This window comes from Natator depressus, chromosome 9 (assembly GCF_965152275.1).
Source record: "Natator depressus isolate rNatDep1 chromosome 9, rNatDep2.hap1, whole genome shotgun sequence".
In the NCBI taxonomy this organism is placed as follows: domain Eukaryota; kingdom Metazoa; phylum Chordata; order Testudines; family Cheloniidae; genus Natator; species Natator depressus.
In genome coordinates this window covers 8,031,506-8,050,926 of record NC_134242.1, presented here as the reverse complement: position 1 = coordinate 8,050,926, position 19,421 = coordinate 8,031,506, and the positions used below count along the sequence as shown (strand labels likewise).

At 58.9% G+C, this 19,421-nt stretch overlaps 1 protein-coding gene and 3 non-coding genes across 14 annotated transcripts in view; all 4 read right to left on the bottom strand.

The window, feature by feature from the left end:
• Positions 1 to 1,363: 1,363 nt before the first annotated feature.
• The window catches only part of EIF4G1 (eukaryotic translation initiation factor 4 gamma 1), a 44,812-nt gene continuing 26,754 nt past the window's right edge, over positions 1,364 to 19,421 (bottom strand). For 4 of the 11 annotated variants that reach the window (XM_074963454.1, XM_074963460.1, XM_074963462.1 and 1 more), the window contains 24 exons: positions 16,969 to 17,817; positions 16,508 to 16,596; positions 15,942 to 16,149; positions 14,843 to 14,997; positions 13,168 to 13,287; positions 12,702 to 12,875; positions 12,420 to 12,617; positions 11,906 to 12,052; positions 11,544 to 11,780; positions 10,947 to 11,051; positions 9,796 to 9,952; positions 9,288 to 9,388; positions 8,452 to 8,554; positions 8,211 to 8,313; positions 7,269 to 7,528; positions 6,997 to 7,112; positions 6,419 to 6,591; positions 5,997 to 6,122; positions 5,796 to 5,877; positions 4,472 to 4,570; positions 4,107 to 4,241; positions 3,669 to 3,750; positions 3,221 to 3,361; positions 1,365 to 2,982 (listed from right to left, as the gene is read on the bottom strand). In XM_074963454.1, coding sequence (XP_074819555.1) covers positions 2,801 to 2,982; positions 3,221 to 3,361; positions 3,669 to 3,750; positions 4,107 to 4,241; positions 4,472 to 4,570; positions 5,796 to 5,877; positions 5,997 to 6,122; positions 6,419 to 6,591; positions 6,997 to 7,112; positions 7,269 to 7,528; positions 8,211 to 8,313; positions 8,452 to 8,554; positions 9,288 to 9,388; positions 9,796 to 9,952; positions 10,947 to 11,051; positions 11,544 to 11,780; positions 11,906 to 12,052; positions 12,420 to 12,617; positions 12,702 to 12,875; positions 13,168 to 13,287; positions 14,843 to 14,997; positions 15,942 to 16,149; positions 16,508 to 16,596; positions 16,969 to 17,817 — 4,142 coding nt within the window. In that variant the 3' untranslated portion in view covers positions 1,365 to 2,800. Of the gene's footprint in view, positions 2,983 to 3,220; positions 3,362 to 3,668; positions 3,751 to 4,106; positions 4,242 to 4,471; positions 4,571 to 5,795; positions 5,878 to 5,996; positions 6,123 to 6,418; positions 6,592 to 6,996; positions 7,113 to 7,268; positions 7,529 to 8,210; positions 8,314 to 8,451; positions 8,555 to 9,287; positions 9,389 to 9,795; positions 9,953 to 10,946; positions 11,052 to 11,543; positions 11,781 to 11,905; positions 12,053 to 12,419; positions 12,618 to 12,701; positions 12,876 to 13,167; positions 13,288 to 14,842; positions 14,998 to 15,941; positions 16,150 to 16,507; positions 16,597 to 16,968; positions 17,818 to 19,421 lie in introns of all 11 variants that reach the window. The other 7 variants (XM_074963461.1, XM_074963465.1, XM_074963464.1 and 4 more) reach the window with 5 other exon arrangements.
• On the bottom strand, positions 13,050 to 13,125 carry LOC141994296 (small nucleolar RNA SNORD66). The gene has a single exon (XR_012641085.1). It is a non-coding gene; the product is annotated as a small nucleolar RNA SNORD66 (small nucleolar RNA).
• Positions 15,817 to 15,893, bottom strand: LOC141994297 (small nucleolar RNA SNORD66). Its single transcript, XR_012641086.1, has one exon. It is a non-coding gene; the product is annotated as a small nucleolar RNA SNORD66 (small nucleolar RNA).
• On the bottom strand, positions 16,362 to 16,438 carry LOC141994298 (small nucleolar RNA SNORD66). The gene has a single exon (XR_012641087.1). It is a non-coding gene; the product is annotated as a small nucleolar RNA SNORD66 (small nucleolar RNA).

Here is a 19,421-nt window from a genome sequence, read left to right as displayed (position 1 = left end):
GCCTGGATGCACCCCACTGCACTAGGTCTGGCCCCGTCCCCAGGGGGCTGGAGGCCCCAACTGTCTGCCCAGCCCTGCTCTCTAGACCTGGCACCGCTGCCTACCCTTGCTGGGAAGTGGGCCTGGGGAGAGCGTCTCTGATCGCATTTCCCTGAAGGTGCCAGACCATTACACCCAGGTGCCCCTCTTACCACTCAAAATCCCCACCCCTCTGCAGACCAAGCCCATCACAGCCCAGGCGCACCGTCCTAGTACAGCGAGCAGCCCCCTGGGCCTGCTCCGACCCGCTCCAATACAGCCCTCAGGCACTCGCCAGCAGAACGAACCAGCTCTTCAAGGGTTGATACAAATCAATCCCAATTCAACAGCAGCATCTGAAAATGCTGCCCCCCACAGGGTCGGGGAGATGGGGCAAGGCTCTGGCCCCTGCCCCACATGGTTCCCCTGGAAGCAGCAGGGCAGGCTCCATAAGTGCCCCCCGCCCCCATGTCTCTCCCCTACCCCAGAGTGAGCAGTTGAGTCTCCACAGCCAACACAATGGGCAGACGTGCCACCAAACACCTGCCAGCCAGGGACCAGCCTCCAGCCAACAAAACCAAGTGACTTGTTCTCTCCCCAGCAGAGCCAGCTCGTGCTTCCAACCAGTCAATCTTCCCAGCCTGGGCCTGGCGTGGAGCTAGGTCCCAGCCCCCCCCCGCCCAGGGGAGAGGCCCCAGCTCATATTCCCTGCTCCTGAGCCAGCCAGGGCTCCTGCCTAGGCCCACATGAGCACTGGTACCCCCTACAGGCGAACATTCCCCAGCCTGGATGTTCCCCCACACACACCTGGCAAGCCCCACTGGGGCAAGGCCCCATGTCTCACTCCCTAACCCCCACCCCAGGGCAATTTGCCTAGCGAGGGTAACAGCAGGAGAGGCTGGAAGAAGCTACCCAGGGCAACTCTGCATGGCTCCCTGGGTCTGCCACAAAAGCCAGGGGAGGGGCCTTTGCTCAGCTGTCCCCTGGTTCAGCCTCCAGGCTCAGCCCCCCCCCATGCAACACACCACAGCAGCCTCTGCCCTCCCGCACCCAGGGCCCACAGGCCCAGTGTCATGCCCAGGGCTGCAAAGCCAGCCGCAGAGACAGAATCAGACCAGCGGCTGGAAGCCAGCCCCATTCAGATGAGGAATAAGGCTGACAGCGAGGGTGGTGAACAGCCAGAACCAGGCACCTCGAGCAGCAGGGGATTCTCCATCTGTCGCTGTCGCCCTGGGGGGCAGGTTAGCCAGCCAAGTCACTGGGCTCAATACAGAGGTTACAGGGTGACATTTAATGGTCTGTGTTACACCAGGTCAGACTAGATGCGCTAATGATCCCTTCAGGCTGTACACTATGAATCATCTATCATCAATCCATCCACCACCACCCCTGCGTTGGCTCTGCCCAGCCCTCAGACATTGGGGCCCCTGCAGCCTGGGGCAGGAGCTCAGAGGGTGTAGCCCCCTTCCCAGGGCTGGTGCAGGCAATGCTCCAAAACACCCTCACCTTCTGGACTACTCACGCCCCTTCGTTCCTGCCACCTCCCCTTGCCCACAGTAAGAATGGGCACAGTCCTTAGGGGACTCAGGCTGCCCCCGGGTGGCACCTGCCCCACAGCTCCTGGTCTTCGCTGGACTTCTGGGCTGCGTTCAGGTTCCCGGATCTCCCTCCAGACCAGACCCGCGAGCGCTTCTCTTCGGACTCCCCCGTTGGCGATCCTTAGGCTGGAAGAGTGATGGCTACAGTGCCACATAGGAGCCTTCACCCCATCCAGGGCATCCCGCCACCACCAGCTCCAGACGGGCTGTAACTGCTTAGCACCCATTTGCTAGCTGGCCCCGAGTCCCTGAGTCTGGAGCCGCTCTCTGCGCTGCGGGGGCGGCAGGTGAGCCCTCGCAGACACAGGCCCGGATCCGACAGCGGCACACGCGGCGGGATTTAGCAATGTTCTTTTATTTCCAGTTTAAGGTGAAAAGATGCCTTTAAATCTTCAATTAAATACTCCATAAAGAAAAGCAAAAAAAAAAAAAAAAATATTTACAAATTCATGTGACCGGTAATTGAATCCTTGTTTTAATAATTACGCGTGCGGCTCGTTAACATCCGGCGCTCTATAAATACAGGGGATGCAGATGAAGCCACCGCTTGCTAGCTCGCACAATTGTGGCCTTAAACGTGTTGGGGGGGGGTGGGGTAGGGGAGAAGGAGACAGGAGTTGCTGAGCTGGCCCTGTGAGAGGCTCACCCAGCGCAGAGGGGGCTGGAACTCCCGCTCCCGCCCGGAACGGCCCCAGCAGCTCCCAAGCTGATCTCAGAGGTGGGAGATTGGGGGGAGGGGGCTGAAATGATTTTTTTGAAAATAAAAAACCATCCGGCGGGTTTGTGGTGCAGGCTGTGATCCGGGGGAGCGGGAGAGCAAAGTCCTGTCCCCAAACCAAATTTAATAAGTTTATATATATATATAATCTCTCTATATTTCAGCAATAAATGGGGGGAGGAGACGGCCCCCAACAGACACGAGTTTCTGGTGCTTTGCACCCTGCAGAGTTTGGCCCCGCTCACTGCGATCCATCCGGGTTTCTGCACTGGGGCTGAGCAGAGCCCCACAGCGTGCCTGCCTCCTTCAGCATGAATTTATTATCATCAGACACAAACCAATACAGGCCTCGAAAAACAAAACAAAAGGAAAGGAGGGAGTTCAGGGGGCAGGGCGGCTCCCCGCGGCCTCTGCGCAAGAAGAGTCCGGGCCTCGGGGCGGGCCGGCAGGGCCCTGGCCCCGCTCCTCAGTTGTTGTCCGATTCGTCCTCAGCTTCCCGCAGCCAGGTGAAGAAGGCCGTCACTGACTTGAGGGCCACCCCCTTGCCCTGCTGCTCGGCCGGGTCCTTGCTCGACTCCCACTTGTAGAAAGCTTCCTCCTTGATGACGTCCTCGTCGTACAAGGCATCGAAGAACATTCGGAGCAGGTCTGTGGGGAGGGCGAGGGAGGGTGTGTGTCAGGGAGACATGGGAATAGCCCCTGCTGAATACCCCCACCCCACCCTGAGCAGCGGGCACAGAAGCCACGTCCACCAACAGGTGTGGGCTGGGATTGAGTGACTGCAGCCCTCCCAACACCTCCTTTCATCTCCCTGGACTCCCCAGCCCACCATCCCCCGGCCCTCCCAGAACCAGCAGCCATCCCCCGGCCAGCTGGAGACACTCACTCGGAGGCTGATCCAGCTTCACCACGAGGGCCTGTAAGGCGTAGAGCGCCTGCAGCTCCTTCTGCTCCTCGCTCACGTACTTCTGCAGCAGCTTGGCCCGGCTTTTGATCACCACTGTGTCCACCCGGTAAGGGTTCTCGACTGCAGGGGGAGGGGAGCAAGTGAGAGAGGCAGGGAGCAGCCCCGGACCAGCTCCTCCCACTCTGCCCCAAGGGCCGGAACTCCTGCCCCACTCCCAGCAGATCCTGTGGCCCAGCCCCAGGGTGCAGCAGGTGGGAAACGCAGCACCGGGAAGGGTGGAGGAATGGGGTCCGCAGTGCGCTTGGCACCAGTCAGCTTCCCCCTCCCATCCCAGCTGCCAGGGCTCTGGCTAGTTCAGGCCACCCTCGTGGGCAGGTCTGGGCCCCAGCTGTGCCCACAGAGGCAGGGCAGCCTCCTCCCTACTTACAGACAATGGCCGAATGGCACACGGACGTCATCAGGGCCCTGACGAAGATGCTGGACGAGACCTGCTGCTCGCTCAGGTTGGCCTGGTCGGGGGGAGAACACTTCAGAGGGGCAGCCAGGCACAGAACTGGAGGAGGGAGACCCACCCCCACCCCAGGCCTGGCCTCCCCAGGGAAACTGCAGAGCAGCAGCAGTGACCCTGAGAGACAGCAAACGCACCTACCCTGCTCCCCCGAGTGCCCGCTGCTGGGAGAGAGACTGGGACTGGAATAGCCAGGTGCAGCCCCAGTCAGCACTGCTGCCCTGCTCCCTCCTGGAGTATCTGGGGGCTCCCCCCCGGCCCAGTCAGCACTGCTGCCCCACTCCCCCCGGAGTACCTGAGGGCTTCCCCCATAGCCAGCGCCCCTTGCTGGGGAGGCCCTAGGGGCAGCGCACTCACCTCGATCCAGTCGTATATTCTTTGGTTGTTAGAGTTCTCTTTCAGCAGCTTCTCCATCTGCTTGCACAGCTCCTCGGCAGTCAGCTCCTTGCGGCTGGGCGTGTCCGAGCTGTCCCCCATGGTATACTCCACTTTCTGGGGACAGGAGAAGCCAGTGAAGGGAAGCCACGGTGCTGCGACAGGAGGGAGACGCGCCCCAAGAGATGGCACTGGGGGATCCTGCCTGCAGCGCTGGGCACCGGACTGCTCAGCGTCAAGCTGCTCCCTGCTGGATCCTCCAGCACCCAAAGCTCCAAAGCCAGCCAGGGCCTCTCCCGCCAGCAGCTCCCCTCCCCCAAGCCTGGAGAGGGTCCAGCCCCGCTCACCTGCTCCGTGACAAACTTGTTCACATCCTGGTCCTCGGGCAGGAACTCCTTCCAGCTCAGGCCACCCTCTCTCCACAGCGTCCCTGCCTTCTTGTGGCTCTGCAAAGGGGGACAGGGTGGGGAGAGCTCTCCTGTCATCAGGCTTCCCAGGCAGGTTCAAACGACCCCTTTCTGAGGCACGGGAGGGCAGAGTGAGCGGTGCCCAGCTGGAGGAAGGGGCTGGCTAGGGTGGGGGCAGACACTCAGCTCCTTCTGCAACTGCAGCAGGAAGCGTCTCCACATGGCCCAGATCAGGGCTCCAGGGCGGGGTCAGAGCTGCAGGGCAAAGCTTGGAGCCTGCGTTCATTCATAGAACTGGAAGGGACCTCGAGAGGTCATCTAGTCCAATCCCCTGCACTAAAGGCAGGACTGAGTATTATCTAGACCATCCCTGACAGGCGTTTGTCTAACCTGCTCTTAAAAATCTCCAATAATGCAGATTCCACAACCCGCCCTACACAATTTATTCCAGTGCTTAACCACCCTGACAGGAAGTTTTTCCTAACCTCCAACCAAAATTGCCCTTGCTGCAATTTAAGCCCATTGCTTCTTGTCCTGTCCTCAGAGCTTAAGAAGAATTTTTCTCCCTCCTCCTTGTAACAACCTTTTATGTCCTTGAAAACTTATCACATCCTCTCAGTCTTCTCTTCTCCAGACTAAACAAACCCAATGTTTTCAATCTTCCATCACAGGCCATGTTTTCTGGACCTTTAATCATTTTTGTTGCTCTTCTCTAGACTTTCTCCAATTTGTCCACATTTTTCCTTTCCAGAACTGGACAGAACACTCCAGTTGAGGCCTAATCAGCGCGGAGTAGAGTGGAAAAATGACTTCTTGTGTCTTGCTTACAACACTCCTGCTAATACATCCCAGAATGATGTTTGACGTTTTTGCAAAAGCGTTACACTGCTGACTCATATTTAACTTGTGATCCATTATGACCCCAGATCCCTTTCTGCAGCTTCCTTTCATCTAGCGGTGCTTCCTCCAACTCAAACATCCCTTTGGCAGCGGGGTCACAGGGAGCAGGGCCGAGCCAGATGGGAGGGATGAGGACTGCAGGGGGTCAGGGCCATGCCCCAGAGCCAGACAGGAGGGATGAGAACTGCTGAGGGTGGAGTGGGTGAGGGCCATGCCCCAGAACTAGACAGGAGAGGCGGGGTCTGAGGGCCCGGGCCACGGCTCAGGTGTTACATGCAGACACCAGCCCTCCCTGCCACGGATGTGGCTCTCAGTCCCCACTAGCAGGCTGAGGCGAGCAGATGGGCACGGGGGCATCACTTACCATCCCCTTGCACAGCAACCCCAGGATCTCCAGCAGGAGGGTGCTGGCCTTGCCAATGGGCACCAGGGGCTTGGCAATCTCTCTGCAGGGCATAAAGATACAGGTCAGCTCCTCGTTACGCAGCCAGCCATGCGCCTGATTACGCTCCCCCCAGCCCCAGGAGCAGGGCCTGGAAGGGCAGCCACGCGGGGAGCTGCTCACCTGAAGAGCTCCTCCATGGGGATGCCCCCCTCCCGCAGGATGGGGGTGATCAGCTCGGCCAGGTAGAGCCAGATGTGCGGGATGTCGATCTCCATGTCCTCAGCGATCTCCAGGATGTCGTGCACCCTGCGAGGGAAGCAGAGGAGGGCCAGGCGGGTCAGCGGGGAGGGGCAGCTTCCAGGAGCCCACAGCTCAGGGCCGGCAGCATGGGTGCCGTGTTTCCCTGCCAGCCCAGGGGCATCTATCTGCAGAGTGAGCCAGAGGGGCAGAGCACAGGTTGGAGCAGGGGAGCGAATCCCACCCCTGCCCATGGGACCGGCCAGGCCCCCAGCCCTGATTCAGCAGCCCTAGGAGGGATGGGGCTCCAAGCCCTTGACTAGACCCTTCCCTAGCAAGGTCACAGGGCATGGGGGTTCTCTTACCCTTTGTAGTACTGCTCCTTGGTGAGGTTTCCAGCTTTCACCAGCTGGTACAGCAGCAGCCCCATGTGCTCACGGGCGATCATGCTCCTCTCCAGCGTGGACTCAATGCCATTCCGCACAAAGACATAGAGCTGGGAGGGACAGGCCAGCTCCTGCACGCACTGCAGTGCCTCCTACAGGGGGAAAGAAGACTCAGCATGGCCCTTGTTCCCACCCCTCCACATCTAACCCCCACTGCAGCGCCTCCTGCAGGGGGAGAGAGGGCTCAGCACCGCCCTGGTCCCACCATCACACACACTGCAGCACCTGCTGCGGGGTAGACTGGCACGGCTCAGAATGGCCCTGTGCTTGCTCCTGGTCCCCAGCAAAGGGCTGGCAGCTCCCAGCCTGCCCCCCCAGCTGCCACCGGCCAGCCCAGACCCCTGCCCTGCCCCATCTACCCCTATTGTTAAAGGAAAGATCATTATCACTTGTAATTCTGCTGCCAGTTCCAGGGTGCAGGCGTCTCAGGGCCCTGAGCGCAGATCCCAGCATGCAATGCTCCTCCAGAGGGGCTGCCCCTGCCTTCCAGTTCTCACCTTCATGTCATTGATATGCAGGTACTCTTCAATGATGGCCTTGGATTTCTTCTCCAGCTCCTCCTCCGACAGCACTGGCTTGGGGGGGGCCGCAGGGGGCGCCGGCTCTCGCTTAACTGTGGAGAGGGAGAGATCCCATCAGCATGGCTGGGCTATCGGGTGGATGCCCCAGCCCAGCGCAGGCAGCCAGGCCCTTGACAGGACTTGGGCGCAGGGCGGGTTAACATGGCACGGCGTCCCCCTCCCAGCACCGTGCCAGCCCCACTCCTCACCTGGCTCCCTGCTCCTGTCCCGCTCCTCTGTCATGCTGGAAACCTTCCGGACAGCCTCCTGGGCTCCCTGCCTCTCGCGCTCCCGGCTCCTGTCCTCCATCTCCTTGCTGTAGCTCCGCTTGGTGATGGGGGGCCGGTTCCTGTCTGCCCGCTCCCCCCTGTCGGGGCGCTCCAAGCGGTCACCCCTCTCCAAGCGCTCGCGCTCAAACCGCTCCCCTCGCTCTCCGGCCTTCTCTGACCGATCCCGGCTGGAGCTGCTCCTGGGGGGCGGGGAAGAGTAGGTGAAGCACCCCAGGACATAGCACCCCTCCTTCCCCCCACAAGCAACTCTCCGCTCTCCTGACTGCACATGCTGCTTCCCCACCCTCTTGAACCCAGGGCGAGACGACTCCGGCCCCTGGCCCCCTCCTGGGGTTTTAAAGCCTTGCCTGGCTCCCTGTTGCATTTCTCCCTGTCCCCGTCCCCTTCTCTGCAGGTGTGAGAGCCTCCTCCTCAGCAGCTCCTGCATCTCTAGCTCCTATGGGGTCTCAGCCGGAAGTGCCCCGGGCTTTGCAGTCTGATTTTTGTGGCACTGCCTAGCTGGGACTTGGTATCCCGCACAGGCCTGGGGGGCTCTCCCACCTGCCCCACCCATGGCTGAATGAGTAGCAGCTGCAGGGGGCTGAGAGGAGCTCCTGTGTCCCAGAGGTGCAGCAGGGTCAGGGGACGTGCCAACCAGCAGCGCCCCACTGGCTCTAGACCCCTCAAAGCTTGGCTCCAGCAGCGTCACCACACACGCCTGGGACTGCCAGGCACTCAGGAAAGCTCCTTCCCCTTGCTGCGTGCTAGTGACTCTGTCCCCGGTCCGTGCGCAGCCCCGTGCCTGGGAATAATCACCCAGAACGCACTCACCAGGCCCTGGCAGCAGCACGGCCAACAGCCAAACGGGCTGATGCGACTCACCTCTGTACCACGCGCCGGGAATCCAAGCTCTCCGCGGGGGTCGACTGCTGCAGGGCTGAGAAGCGATTCAAGGTGCTAGTAGCTGGCCGGTTGGCATCAGAAGCTGGGAACAGAGAACAGATGAGTCAGAACCGGGTGCGGGCACAGCACACCCCTCCCGCCCCCCCACTGCCCATCTGAGATAGACCACCCAGGCGCCAGGCTCCCCCCGCTACAGAGCCGGCGAGCACTGCTCATGTACCTGAGTCAGCAGGCTTGGCACCAGATCCCCCGCTGCTGCCCTTCCCCCAGCTCAGACGCCCACCAGGTGCAAACAGCTGATTATTGGAGTCGATCGATCCAGGCTGCACAGAGAGAAACCGACACGGAGCTGGCTCGAGTCGTTCCTTGTCTAGCACTGCACTTCGCCTCCCCTCCCCCCCCCGTCAAAAGGAGCTGGCAGACGCTGGGGATGACACGTGTCAGCATCCAGGGCTCAAAGCCCAGCAGGGAAAGGCCATGACAGACACACAGCATCCACCCAAAGCTGGGCTCCCAGGCTCTTCGGGACCATGCTGCTTGCCCAGGAGCCCCCGCTACCCCGAATCAGGCTTGCCCTAGATCCTGCAGCAAAGCCTCTGGATCTGGCACTGCTCTGGTCATTCCACAGCAGCTTCACTTAGTGAGGTTGCTAGGAGGTGGAATAGCCCAGCCAATGCAGCAGCTGTTCAATATTCGTTATCAGTGGCACTATGTGGGGAAGCAGCCTGGACCGAAGGGTAAGTAGGAGCTGGACTTCTCTGCTGAGATGATCCCCAGCAAAACCATTAATGTTGGCATGCACTGTGCCATCTTTAGGTTTCAGAGTTAACACCCAATTGGGCTGAATAGGGCCGTTCATCCATCTCACAGCTATCGATTCAGGCTATCTGCAGACATCTGCATTGGTTACATGCATGCACGTTTTCAAAGCTTTACAACCATAAGGACTAGGACCATGTAAAGGAAAACTGAGACTGTAGCCCAGTTCTGTGGCTGCAGAGAGCTCCCTTCCCGCAGACACCACCAATGCCCTCCCGCAGCTCCATCCCGGCTCACCTTTGTGATCTTGGTTATCCGGCTGGTGTCAATAGGCCTGTTGCCCTTGCTGATGGGGACGGTGTTCCAGCCATCATCTGCAACCTGGCTCCCTCGCCCACCTGCACGGCACAGGGACAGACCAGGCCAAGGTCACCAGCCACCCCCAGCACCACAGAGAGGTACAGACCCCCTTACATCATGCTCAAAGGGCAGAGCCAGGGCCTGAGGAGCAGGCAGCTCCAGGCCCAGCTTCACAGTTCTCCTGCCCACAGGAACATGGGACCCTGCCCAGCGGGTGCTCTGGATCTGCTGGGGCAAGGGCTATCAGCCATCCCCAAGAGTCCCAGGTGGACATGTGGAGAGGGGGAACCATTCCAACTGGTCTGTAAATGTCACAGGCCTGAGATCCTGGGAGCAGCAAGGTCGAGAGCCCCCAAATCCCAGCACTCAGCATGGTTTGCCTGTCCCCCTGGCCAGGGCCGTGGGGATTCAGCAAGGTGCTCCACAAAGCTCACAGGCCTCTCACCTCCAGATGAGGAGCCAGGAGGCCCTCTCCTCTTGTCCTGCTTCGACATGAGCTGCTGCACTTTGATGTGCTCCCGATGCTCCTCCATCTCCGCCTCCTTGTGGATCTGGTCAATGGTTTTAGGGCCCTGGTCTCCTCGCCGCGGCACCCAGCTATTCTGCAAAGGGGATGGGGGGAGCGGGGGTTACAGCAGCTGCGGGAGGAGGAAAGGATCCATCGGGCTGTCTACGCACTGCCTCACCCATCTGTGCAGGATTGGAATGGCCCGATGGGACATGCTGACTTGGGATTCTCCAGCATCCTATGCCCTGCCAGGAGCTCACTCCACACAGACATAGTCCATCCACACGCTTCCTCAGCTACCTGCCTTTGAATCCAGAGCCCGTTGCCATTGCAGCCAAGCACTGATTTCCCGGCCCCCCTCTTGCAGTGGGGCAGCCTTCATGGACTCTCTCCAGGTCCACTCACCAGCCCAGGTAGCCTCCTGCTGTTTTTCCAGCCCAGTACCATGGGGCGTGTCACCCGCACATCTCCGGAGGGGTGGGGGCTAGATGGTCTGGCCTCAGGGAGGCCAGCCACTGCCGACCCAGGGGGCGGGAAGGGGGGGAATCTGTGGGCTTGATCGCTACAGTGTCGCTCTATGTCAGACCCCGCTGCACCCCCCTCTGCCTGGCTCTCGGGTTTGCAGCAATCTTTGGTGCAGAGAGGTTCAGAATTGGGAGTCTCCCTGCATCAAACAGCTGCTGGTGGGATTCGACACAGCTGCCTACGTTTGCCAAGTGGGACCTCAGCAACAGTGGTCACTAGCTGGGAGCAGAGGTCACAGTACGGGCGTGGATCCCAAAATCTTTGAGCTGAAGCCCTCTTGCCAGGAAGGGGGTGGATCACGCACCTTACCCACCACTGTCATGTCTGTCTATCCAAGAGGCAAGGCTGGCCCCATGGATCCAGGCATAGGGGATGGGTGTGAGGTTGACACCCATCTATCCCGAGGCTGAAGGAGGGAAGTGTACTTTACCCAACCCACCAGGATCATGCCCCATCTATCCTGAAGACACGGGGGTGGGGCTGGCACCCATCTACCTGTGCATACACGTCCCTTACCCAGGAGGGTCACGCCCGCCTATCCAGGGGCAAGGCTGGCACCTTACCCGCCTGAGGTCAATCACATCCTGCAGCATGAAGCGAATTCGAGACGACGTTTTCTTCTCCTTAATGATCTTATCCATCTGGTTGAAATACTGATCCATTCTGGGCTGCACGAGGGGAGACAGCGTTACCCCAGTCACCACCATGCCCTCCCCACACCTGGCATTGCAGCATGCCAGGGGTACACGTCTCCCTGTGCTAGGGCTGCGAGCGCAGCATCCCGGGGCGCCAATCGCCTGGGGGAGTCACTGACCCCTCCTGGGGAGCAGGAATGGAGGGAGTGAAAAGCGGATGGGAAGTAGGGAGCCATTCAGGCTGGGTAGGCCCCACTGCTCCTCCCCCCAGCCCCCCCCCCACTCTCCAGACCCCCCCCCCACAGGCAGCATCAGCACCCCTCCCTGCAATGGGGTGCCGGGGCCAGCATGACACTGAAGGGCAACTCCTGGTGCCCTACAGTCCTAGGCCACTGAGCAAGGTGGAGCAGCCCTGTAGGGACAGCTGCTGCCAGGTGCCCTGCTTTCGGGGGCTCCCTGGCTCTCCAGGGTGCCCTGACTTACAGGCCCGGGGCAGGGAAGCTGGGGGGAGAGGGCAGCAGCTACCTTGGCTTTCTCGAAGTCCAGGTCCTTGCCAATGGTGGTGAGCAGACGGCACAGGCACTCGAGCGACTCCTCGTCGTGGTTCTTGAGCAGCTTGACCACGCAGTCGTGCATGATGGCCTCCGTCAGCATCTTCAGCTTGAAGAGCTCCCCGATGAACTTGATGTTCCCCAGAGAGCGCCTCCTGGCCTTGTCCCGAGCATCGTCCAGCTCCTCCTTCAGGCGAGCCTTCTCCTCCGGCTGTGGGGAGGGGAGGGGAGTGGGGTTTACCCAGGAGAGCCGCAGCCTACTGCTCCTGATCACACCTCACAATGGGGCAGTGCCCACGCCTCTCCCCCCTGCCCTCTGGGAACAGCCCCACTCACGGCAGCAGCATCATCCATCTCCTTCTGCTTCTTCTCAAAGATCTCGTCGTCGTCCTTGTCCTTCTCAAACTCTTTCTGGCAGCGGTTCAGCAGCAGCTTGCGGAAGTTCACGGTCACCGCCGGCTTGTCAGTCGTGGGGACTTTCAACTGCAGGGAGGGACGGGACCAGAGGTGAGATGGGGTAATACCCGCCAGGCTGGACAACCAGCCCTGTACCCTCATCCCCCGCAGCCAGTCCTGCTCCAGCCCAACACAGGGACAGCTGCCAGCTCCACCCCAAGCAAGGTGCAGTGTCTGAGCCATTAGAGCTGGGAGCCAGGACTCATGGCTTCCATCCATCTCCAGCTCTGCCACCTCATATAAATCCCTCTGTTGTCCCCCACTGTGCCTCAGTTTCCCCACCTGGAAGATGGGGGTCCTGGCTCCACAAAGTCTCTAGGAGGCTCTGATTTCTGTGGCAGGAAGGTGCCAGGGCACACAGAGCTCGGAGGAGCTGAGCCCTCAGGGCACTCACCCCCATAAGGCAACGGCACATGTTGGCATAGGCAACGGAGAAGTTTGGCTCGGAGATGGCCTTCTCGAAGATGAGGTCAATGACGCCCTTGAGCCGCTCCTCAGTGTCGATGGACAGCTCCGTGACCTGCTTCATCAGCTGCTGGAACATCTGCGGCGTCAGCTTGTTCAGGATGCTGCGCACACGCCGGAACAGGTCCTGCAGGGACACCCCAGACACCGTCAGTGAGAGCCGGCCTATTGCCCCAAGCCCCCTTGCTCCTCATAGCTCCTCCCTACCTACCTGTGTCTTGATGTTGTCAGGATCCTCCTCCTCGGCAGCCCGCTTGCTGCTGGGCTTCCAGGCCTTCTCAGCCTTGTTGAGCTTGATGTCCTCGTTCAGGGAGACCGTGGCAATGATTTTCCGGGGCTCTTTCCTCTGGCTCTGCTGCGAGCGGCGCGGGCCCAACCCTGCAGGCTGAGGAAGAGGAGACATCAGCACTTCCCTTCTCAACTCCCCACACGCCACTGTCAGGCGGACCTGGGGCCTTGCACCCTATGCAATGGGTCTGTATCCAGCCCCCATGCTGGGGAGCCCCCACTGTAAGATACAAGCCAGATGGGCCAATAGCACCAGCACAGGCTCCTGGGCCTGCTCAGATCCTCGGTTCCATCACGGAGCATCAGTGGCCCAGACACGATGGCACAAACAGGAGATCATCATGCAGGCGAGCAGGAGGCTGAGGCTGGTGACCCTTTGAAGCACTTACCGGTCCCCGGTTGCCCATGGATGGACGGCCCAGGTTGGCAAAGGAAGGGGTGAAGTCAGGGCCGCAGTTCATCCCGCTCAGGCGAATGGGGTCCAGCGGTCGCATCGGCGTTTTATTCACCTGCAAGTGAGAAGGGGGGGGAGGGAGGGGGCATGAAAACCACTGAGGATTCCCAACCTGCTGGGCTGAATGCAGAGCCAGACCCCACTGGCAAGCTACATCCTCAGGATGCCCAGTGGAGAAGGGTCACTGCAGCAGAGCGGGCAATGCCAGCAAGGGAGCAGGGCACCCAGAAGGCACAGGCCACACAGCTCTACCAGGGGCCCAACAAGGGAAATGGCTGGATGACACTCATAGGAACGGCCAGGCTGGGTCAGACCAAAGGTCCATCTAGCACAGTAGCCCATCTTCCGACAGTGGCCAGTGCCAGGTGCCCCAGAGGGAACGAACGGAACAGGTAATCATCAAGTGATCCATCCCCCATTGCCCATTCCCAGGTTCTGGCAAACAGAGGCTAGGGACACCATGCCTGCCCATCCTGACTAATAGCCATTGATGGACCTAACCACCATGAATTTATCTAGTTTTTTGAACCCTGTTAGTGTCTTGGCCTTCAACATCCTCTGGCAAAGAGTTCCATAGGTTGACTGTGCACTGTGTGAAGAAATACTTCCTTTTGTTTGTTTAAACCTACTGCCTATTAATTCTATTTGGTGATCCCTAGTTCTTGTGTTATGAGGAGTAAATAACACTTCTCTATTCACTGTCTCCACACCAGTCATGATTTTATAGACCTCTATCATATCCCCTTAGTCCTCTCTTTTCCAAGCTGAAGAGTCCCAGCCTTGTTAATCTCTTCTCATACGGAAGCCATTCCGTGCCCCTAATCATTTTTGTTGCCCTTTTCTGAACCTTTTACAATTCCAATATATCTTTTTGGAGATGGGGCGACCACATCTGCACGCAGTATTCAAGATGTGGGCATACCACGGATACACGGGCAATATGATACTGTCTGTCTTATTATCTATCCCTTTCTTAATGATTCCCAACATTCTGTTCACTTTTTTGACGGCCGCTGCACACTGAGGGGATGTTTTCAGAGAACTATCCCACAATGACTCCAAGATCTCTCTCGAGTGGTAACAGCTAATTTAAACCCCATCATTTTGTATGTACAGTTGGAACTCTGTTTTCCAATCTGCATTGCATTGCATTGACCAACATCCTCTTCTCCCACAGCAAAGGGAGAAGACACGGATGGGACAACTCCCAGGGAAGGCACCTCGGGCATGGCTCAGGGAAGGAGCTGCTGTGGTTTGTACAGTGCCCCAGGCAAGGTCAGAAGCAGCAAGGGAGGCTCTGCCCATTCCAGACTGGGCACTTTTCTCAGCTGCCCAGCACCATGTGCCCAAGTGCAAGGAGTGCACCGGATAACTTCTGAACAGCTACTTGGCCAATGCTGGCTTGGTGGGTATCACCTCTATATTTCCAATGGGATCTGATCTGTGCCATGGCAATGCCCAACCCCCGTCCCCCCTGCCCCTGAACTACTTGGGTCTCCTGTTCTGGCCATAGCAGAGTCCACAGAGAGACCAAGCACGGAACTAAGAGTGGTTAGCAGCGTTTCCCCCATCTGATAAGAAGCTTGCGCTGGTAGATCCAGGGTCCTCACCAGTCTGGTGGTGGCACTGACCTTGTCCAGCACCACATCGCTGATCTGGGGCAGCCCCTCAGGTTTCTGCATGCTGGCGAAGATGAACTGGAAGCCCAGCAGGAACTCCCGATCGTATCTCTTCTTCTCCTCTGGGTTCAGGGGCTTCCATTGTTCTGTGGCAGACGAAAGGCGACCACCCTGAAAAACCACATCCCTCCCAGCCACAGCCCACACCCGGGGGACGTCGCAAGGCAGGAAGAAGGGGCAGAGAAGCTGCAGGCAGGGCCAAGTGGTATAGCAGGGCAGGGAGAGAGGAGCACCCCACACAGCGGGCACTGAGCGGTACCAGCCCAAGCCCAGCCCCTGGAACTCCCCTGCAGTGGGAGGAAGGTCATGCCTGGCTCAGTGGTGACACTGCCAGTCTCTGCCCACCACCCTGATGTAAAGGGATATGGGGGGGGGGGGGGGGGGGGAGATCAAGCCCACATCAACCCAACAGGGCAGATGCAGAACCTTGGGCCATGATGGCCTATCAGGAGGCTCCACAACAGGGCAGCCTCACATACAGCAGAGGGACAGCCAGCAGGCAAAGCCTGCAGGCCACGGGGCATGCTGGGACCTGCAGCTCTTCTGACTCCTGGCAAGCTGCTCACACAGCTCCCCGACGTGCAGGGCTGGCATCACCCCTCGGGTTCCGGCATCTGCAGGACCCAACCTGCAGCCTAAGCCTGAAGCTACTGCCCTGCCCAAAGAACTGCTGTCCTCCAGTGCCCACTGGACAAGCAGGTTGTGAATGGATCTGCGCCCGCCCCCCCCCCCCGCCCCGCCACAGTTCCAGTTTGCGCTAGGTGCTAGTGGGCCCTGCTGGGGTTGAGTCTCTGCAGAAGCCGGTGAGCCAGGACAGTGACCAAGGGGAAGTGAAAGCCAGGAGTGGTGAAACTCAGCGGGACGACCGGCGCGTGCTCCCAGCACCCCACCAGTGCAACCCCCGCCTGCTCAGATCCTCAGTTCCATCACAGAGCGTCAGTGGCCCAGACACGATGGCTCATAGCGGATGTCATCACAGGAGGCCGGGCCAGTCCGAGCGCAAGAAGGAAGCAATGAGCAGGACACCTACTTTGGCTGAAGGAAGGCTCACCTTCCTTGTACTGGTACTTCTGATCTGCGGCCTTGACCTTCTCCGGATCCAGCTTGTCCTCTTTCTCTTCCCAGGTCTCCTCAGTCTCCTCCTGGGGGCAGGTTGGGGCGGCCTCCTTGGGCTCCGGGGCTGGGACAGAGGCTGGGGGCTTGTTCTCTGCCTCAGAGGCACCATCGCTGATCTGAGACTTCCAATGAAAGGAGCCAGCGAGACAAGAAATGAGCGAGGAACCCAGCCAGGCCCTCCCAAAACCCTGGAAACACACTCAGGGCCCCAGGATACCCAGTCCCATAGCAGCCCCCAGTGCAGAGAGCTCCCAGTTGGAGGGAGCGCTAAGCTCACAACTACCCCATGCCCTCAAGCCCTGGCCCTGCTGGGGGGAACCCTGACTTCCTGCTGCAACTCAGATCCTCAGTTCCATCACGGTGCATCAGTGGCCCAGACACGATGGCACTTACAGGAGCTCATCACGAGAGGCAGCAGCTCTGGGAGGTGAGGGGGTGGGAATGCGGCACCCATGCTGGCTCACAAGACCACACACCCACCTCTTTAAAGGCATCCAGCAGGTCGCCCACTGCTTCCTTCTTGTTGAGCTCCTTCATTTTCCGCTTTTTCTTTGGCACCGACACGGCGACTGGAGGGGAGAGGTAGGAAAGTGAGACCCCGGCCCCGAAAGGGGGAGAGAGAGACATGCTGCGGCCACCCCTCCAATGAAAAAAAACCATCTTGAGCCCCTGCCCCTGCAGTGCAGGGAGAGATTCCCCTGCTACTCCACAGCCCTTTCCCCGCGCAGAGCCCGCCCCACGCTGGCTGGCTCCCCGAGGCGCAATAGGGCAGCATGCGGCCCAGCAGCCCCAGCAAGGGACCCCAAGCAGTGCTAAGGCACAGCTTGACCACCGGCACAACCTGATCAGAAGGCTGCAAGACAGCCCTACACAGGACCTTGCTTCCTGCTCCAGGAGCCCCCATCCTTAGCACAGGGGTGCCCCCCTCCCAGCTCCCACACCTTGCGTGATCTCTTCGGAGCTCTGGGAAAGAGGCGCTTCCAACGGGGAATTCTGCTCTTGTGCTTCCAGGGGCTCCTCGCACTCCTCTTCTTCCTCCTGTTCCTCCTCCTCCTCTGCAGGGGGGGAGGCTGGGATGGCCGGCTCCTCTCCCTTAACCTCCTCGGGTTCCGAGATGGGGCTGACATCTGACTCCGGCTGCTCCTCCGGCTCGTCGGCCTCCTGCTTGCCAGGTACCCCCAGCCCGTTGGGCAGCACCAGCTCCTCTGGCTGGGTAACGGGAGACTCCACAACCGGCTCTAGCTGGCACACAGGTGGCTCGGCCACTGGCTCAGGCGTTTCCTCCAAGACTCCGTTGGATTCAACAACAGCTTCGCTGGAGGCCTCTTCCTCAGGGGGCGAGGGGCTGGGGGGAGTGGCAGGCTTAGCTGGCAGCTCCTCATCCAGGGGCACCACCTCCGGGGGCACCACCTCCGGGGGCACCACCTCCTCTTGTGTTTCTACCAGCACTGGTTGGGCTGGGGGTTCCAGAGCTGGGGGTTCCAGGACAGGGGTGGCAGCTGCCTCCTCCTGGGGCTCTGTGTCCAAGGCAGAGGCTTCCTCGGGCTGCTCCATGCCCCCTGGCACTGTAGTGGTGGCTTTAAGAGGTTCGTGTCTCTCTGCAGGAGCCTCAGCCAGCTCCGCTTTAGTGTCCATGTCCACTGGGCTCTCCATCGGCACCAGTGTCACCGCGGCCAGCGGCACGGGCTCCACCTCAGCGATCAGGGGAGGCGGGGGAGACGGGGACGCTGATTTACTTGGCTCTAGGGAGACGGGTTTACTTACAACCGGGACAGGCTTTGGGCGGTCATCTGCAAAGAAGGGAGACAGGGCGTTAGCGGTGCCCAGGGAAAGCCTGCCTCCCCGGGCCAATTTGCGGAGCTGGGGGCACAGGTGGGCTTTTGGGCGCCAGCTGGCTGCCACAGAGGAAGGAGGGGCTCAGGGTCAAGGGGGAAGCCAAGGAAGCAGGGTTGGGTGAAGCACCCGACAAAGGCCGAAGAACAAAGGAGCCAGTGAGAGGAGCAGGAAGAGACGGAAGTAAACGGCAGCCAGGAGGAGGGGTTGGAAGAACAGAGGGCAAATGTCTATGGAGGCGAAGGAGGGTCCTGCCCCACAGGAGCAAGGAGTTTGCAGCAGACAGGGGAGATCAGGCATCAAGGGGCTGAGCTGCTAACAAATACACCTGCAGTCGGCTACTGTGCTGGAGCACAGCACGCATGAGACCAGGTTCTGAAGAGGCACCGGAGTGAAGTTGGGAATCACAAACAAGGCTTCAGTGCCACGTCGGAACACAAGAGCTGCCACACTGGGTCAGACCATGGGCTTTTATACCGTGTCTCTGACAGTCGCGCGCACCACAGCTTCAGGGGAGCGTGTAGAACAGAGCAATTACAAAGTGATCTGCTCATCTTCCTCTCCTGCTTCTGATACTCAGAGGTTACGGGTCACCCAGAGCATGGGGCTGCATCTAGGCTAATAGCCACTGACAGACCTTTCCTCCAGTTCTTTTTTGAACCCAGTTATACTTTTGGCCATAATATTCAGTGGCAATGAGTTCCACGGGTTAACGGCACATAGTGTGAAGGAGTCCTTCCTCTTGTTTGTATTAAACCCACTGCCTATCAATTGCATCGAGTGACCCCTCGTTTTTGTAGGGTATGAAATGGTAAATAACACTTCCCTAGTCACTTTCTCCGCTCCATTCATGATTTTAGAGCCTTCTGTCTTATCCCCCCTTGATCGTCTTTTTTCTATGCTGCCTAATCCTTTTAGTCCCTCCTCATATGGAAGTTGGTCCATACCTCTAATCACTGTGTGCTTCCCCTCCACTGTATCCTCTGGACACAGTATTCAAGGGTTGAACACTCCATGGATTTACATAGAGGCATTTTGATATTTTCTGTCTTATTTTCTATGCCTTTCCTAATAGTTCCTAACTGTTCACCTTTCTGACCACTGCTGTGCATTGTGCAGTAGTTTTCAAAGAACTATCTACGGTGATTCCAAGATCAATTTGAGTGGTAACAAGAAAAGAACAGTGCAGTTCCCCTTCTTAAAGTGAAATGTTACTATAGTGGGTGTATGTTTAGCTGGGATTATTTTTTTCAAATGTGCATTACTTTGCACTTATCAACATTGAATTTCATCTGCCATTTTGTTGCCCGGTCACCCAGTTTTGTGAGAGCCTCTAACTCCTTGCAGGCAGCTTTGGACTCAAATTATTCTGTATCATCTGCAAACTTTGCCTCTTCACTGTTTCCTCCTTCTAGATTGTTAATGAAAATGATGAACAGCACTGATCCCAGTGCAGATCTTTGGGGGACCCTGCTGTTCACCTCTTTTCACTGTGAAAACCAACCGTTTATTTCTACCCTTTGTTTCCTATCTTTCAACCAGTTACTGACCCATGAGAGGA